Raw genomic sequence first — 1,919 nt, 5'->3', positions numbered from 1 at the left:
GATCCAAGTGGGACAGCCTAAAAGGCAGCCTGCAGAGGTGAGACCCCTGCTGGGCTCTGACAGACTCCTTCCCTGTTCTCTCCCTCCTTCTCCAACCTGCTCTCAGGGCCTCATGTACCGAGGCGTGCTGGACGCTCTGCTGCAGACGGCTCGGACAGAGGGCATTTTTGGCATGTACAAGGGTATTGGAGCCTCCTACTTCCGCCTCGGCCCTCACACCATCCTCTCCCTCTTCTTCTGGGACCAGCTTCGCTTCCTCTACTACACGTACACCAAATAACAGCCACTCCCCCTCACTCCACCAAGTTGGCACTCCCTGGACACTTCTGCCTCCATTACTATGTCCTGGTGACTTCTTACCAGGCGACCTCTTATCCATCAGAGGGGGACAGCCAATCCCACTCCCTATCTTTTTCTCAGGGTTGAATCACTACAAGAGATAGTTTCCCTCCCTTCGTGGCTGTCACTTTAAACTTTCTCTACCTGTCCCCCTGTACACTTCACTCCAAAGTTTGTGTCCCCCCCTTTCTTCACTGCCAGCCTTGGGTCCCTTCTGATCACACGTACAACTTTAAAATCCCCCTCCAAGACCAAAGGGAATTGGGGGGACCCAGGTGTCCTGTTAGATTCAAAGGCACAGAGATTATATTGGTTATAAAGCAAGTTTATTTCTGCAGAGAGGTGTCTTATGTTTATCCACAGGGAAGGAATTTGGGGAATATATCCAACCCTTTGTTCCCCTTGCAGAATCGGGTCCCCAAGTCTTCAGCGGCATCATGTAGCATTTCAGCATCTTTACTGGGGACCAAAGATGTTGGGATCATGAAGAGTCAGACTGGTCACCAGCTGTTCGAAGTCACCCAGGTTCCAGGGTGGAAGTGACAGATTTTCAGGGTCAAGAGATGACCTATTGTCAGGGCTTGGGAGCGGGGGAACAGACGGGGAGAGAACATCATCCAGGCCTCATGTGTGGAAGTTACCCTTTCCTGTTCCTGGGACGACCTGGGTATCTGTGACCCCAAACCTCTGGCCCACTCCCACTTCCTTGGAGGACCCCACCAGCCCATGCTCCTGGGGACCCCACCCTTGAGCCATGTGCCCTCTCTGTCCTCCTTACGGGGGCTGATTGAAGGTGAGCAGGAGATCAGTCTGGTACGGAGTCAGCCTCAGCAAGGCCTGATGCAGGGTCACGTCCTTCGCTACCTAAAGGGATCGGTGTCAGGATGTTCTCGGGCCCCCCTCTTCGCCCCTCCAGGCCATCTCACTCGCCCTTACCTGCTGGTTCTCTTTAGCCACCTGCTGCTTGCCCGAGAGGACCCAGGCTTCTTCACAGCAGCCCCTCAGGGCCAGGTTCTCCAGGAGGAGGGGCTGCACAGCCTCCACTTGAACAGTCCTAGCGCCCTGCACCCCACCAACGTCCTCAAAGTGGTACCTGGAGCGGGGAGGGGCAGGGTCAGGAAGGGGAACCTCCCACCGTCGCCCCACAAGCATCTTGAAGTCTAGGCTTCGCGCACTCTGCGTGACACGTGGCTGCCCTTGGAGTTCTCATCGCCCAGGGGAACCGTCCCGCGCAGGCCCCGCGGCCTCCTCTCCCCGCACGTGGGCCTGCAGCTCCAGAAGCTCCACGATCAGGCTCTGGTCCGTCACGCGGTGGCAGAAAACTTCCTGGTTGTCCGGGACCGGTCGGAGGTCGCTGGAGGGAGGCGAGGCAGGCACGGGTTGACCCCGGCTCCTCTCCGCAGCCCCACCCGGTCGGCTTCCATCCGCGCGGGGGCGTTTCTCACCTCACGTCAATGGCCCCGGGAGGGAGCGTGGCGGAGAAGGCGCCCCCGAACAGTGGGTAGTCTTGCGTGGGCTCCATGGGCCAGGGACTAGAGAGATTTAAAGGGAAATCGACACGGGGCCACGTGGCGTCCCGA

At 58.2% G+C, this 1,919-nt stretch overlaps 2 protein-coding genes across 5 annotated transcripts in view; one reads left to right on the top strand and one right to left on the bottom strand.

The window, feature by feature from the left end:
* The window catches only part of SLC25A35 (solute carrier family 25, member 35), a 5,018-nt gene extending 4,342 nt beyond the window's left edge, over nt 1-676 (top strand). For all 4 annotated transcript variants that reach the window (XM_005878789.2, XM_014549896.1, XM_014549898.1 and 1 more), the window contains one exon: nt 107-676. In XM_005878789.2, coding sequence (XP_005878851.1) covers nt 107-280 — 174 coding nt within the window. In that variant the 3' untranslated portion in view covers nt 281-676. The remainder of the gene's footprint in view (nt 1-106) is intronic.
* RANGRF (RAN guanine nucleotide release factor) lies at nt 649-1,913 on the bottom strand. The gene is made up of 5 exons (XM_005878791.2): nt 1,785-1,913; nt 1,577-1,693; nt 1,276-1,432; nt 1,118-1,203; nt 649-919 (listed from the first exon to the last, which is right to left on the bottom strand). Exons 1-5 carry the CDS (start codon nt 1,859-1,861, stop codon nt 796-798), a joined length of 561 nt encoding a protein of 186 aa, XP_005878853.1. The 5' UTR covers nt 1,862-1,913; the 3' UTR covers nt 649-795.
* Between the last annotated feature and the right edge of the window lie 6 nt (nt 1,914-1,919).

This window comes from Myotis brandtii, unplaced genomic scaffold (assembly GCF_000412655.1).
Source record: "Myotis brandtii unplaced genomic scaffold, ASM41265v1 scaffold573, whole genome shotgun sequence".
Classification (NCBI taxonomy): Eukaryota; Metazoa; Chordata; class Mammalia; order Chiroptera; family Vespertilionidae; genus Myotis; species Myotis brandtii.
The sequence above is the reverse complement of the archived record's forward strand: the minus strand, read 5'-3'. Positions and strand labels throughout refer to the sequence as shown.

Excerpts from the sequence above, each read along its gene's own strand:
- RANGRF (XM_005878791.2), bottom strand. The coding sequence starts at position 1,861 with ATGGAGCCCACGCAAGACTACCCACTGTTCGGGGGCGCCTTCTCCGCC. Across the intron at positions 1,433-1,576 it reads CGGGGAGAGGAGGCCGCGGG|GTACCACTTTGAGGACGTTG; the intron begins GCCTGCGCGGGA and ends TCCCCGCTCCAG. Across the intron at positions 920-1,117 it reads CTCACCTTCAATCAGCCCCC|CCCTGACAATAGGTCATCTC; the intron begins GTAAGGAGGACA and ends CCCGCTCCCAAG.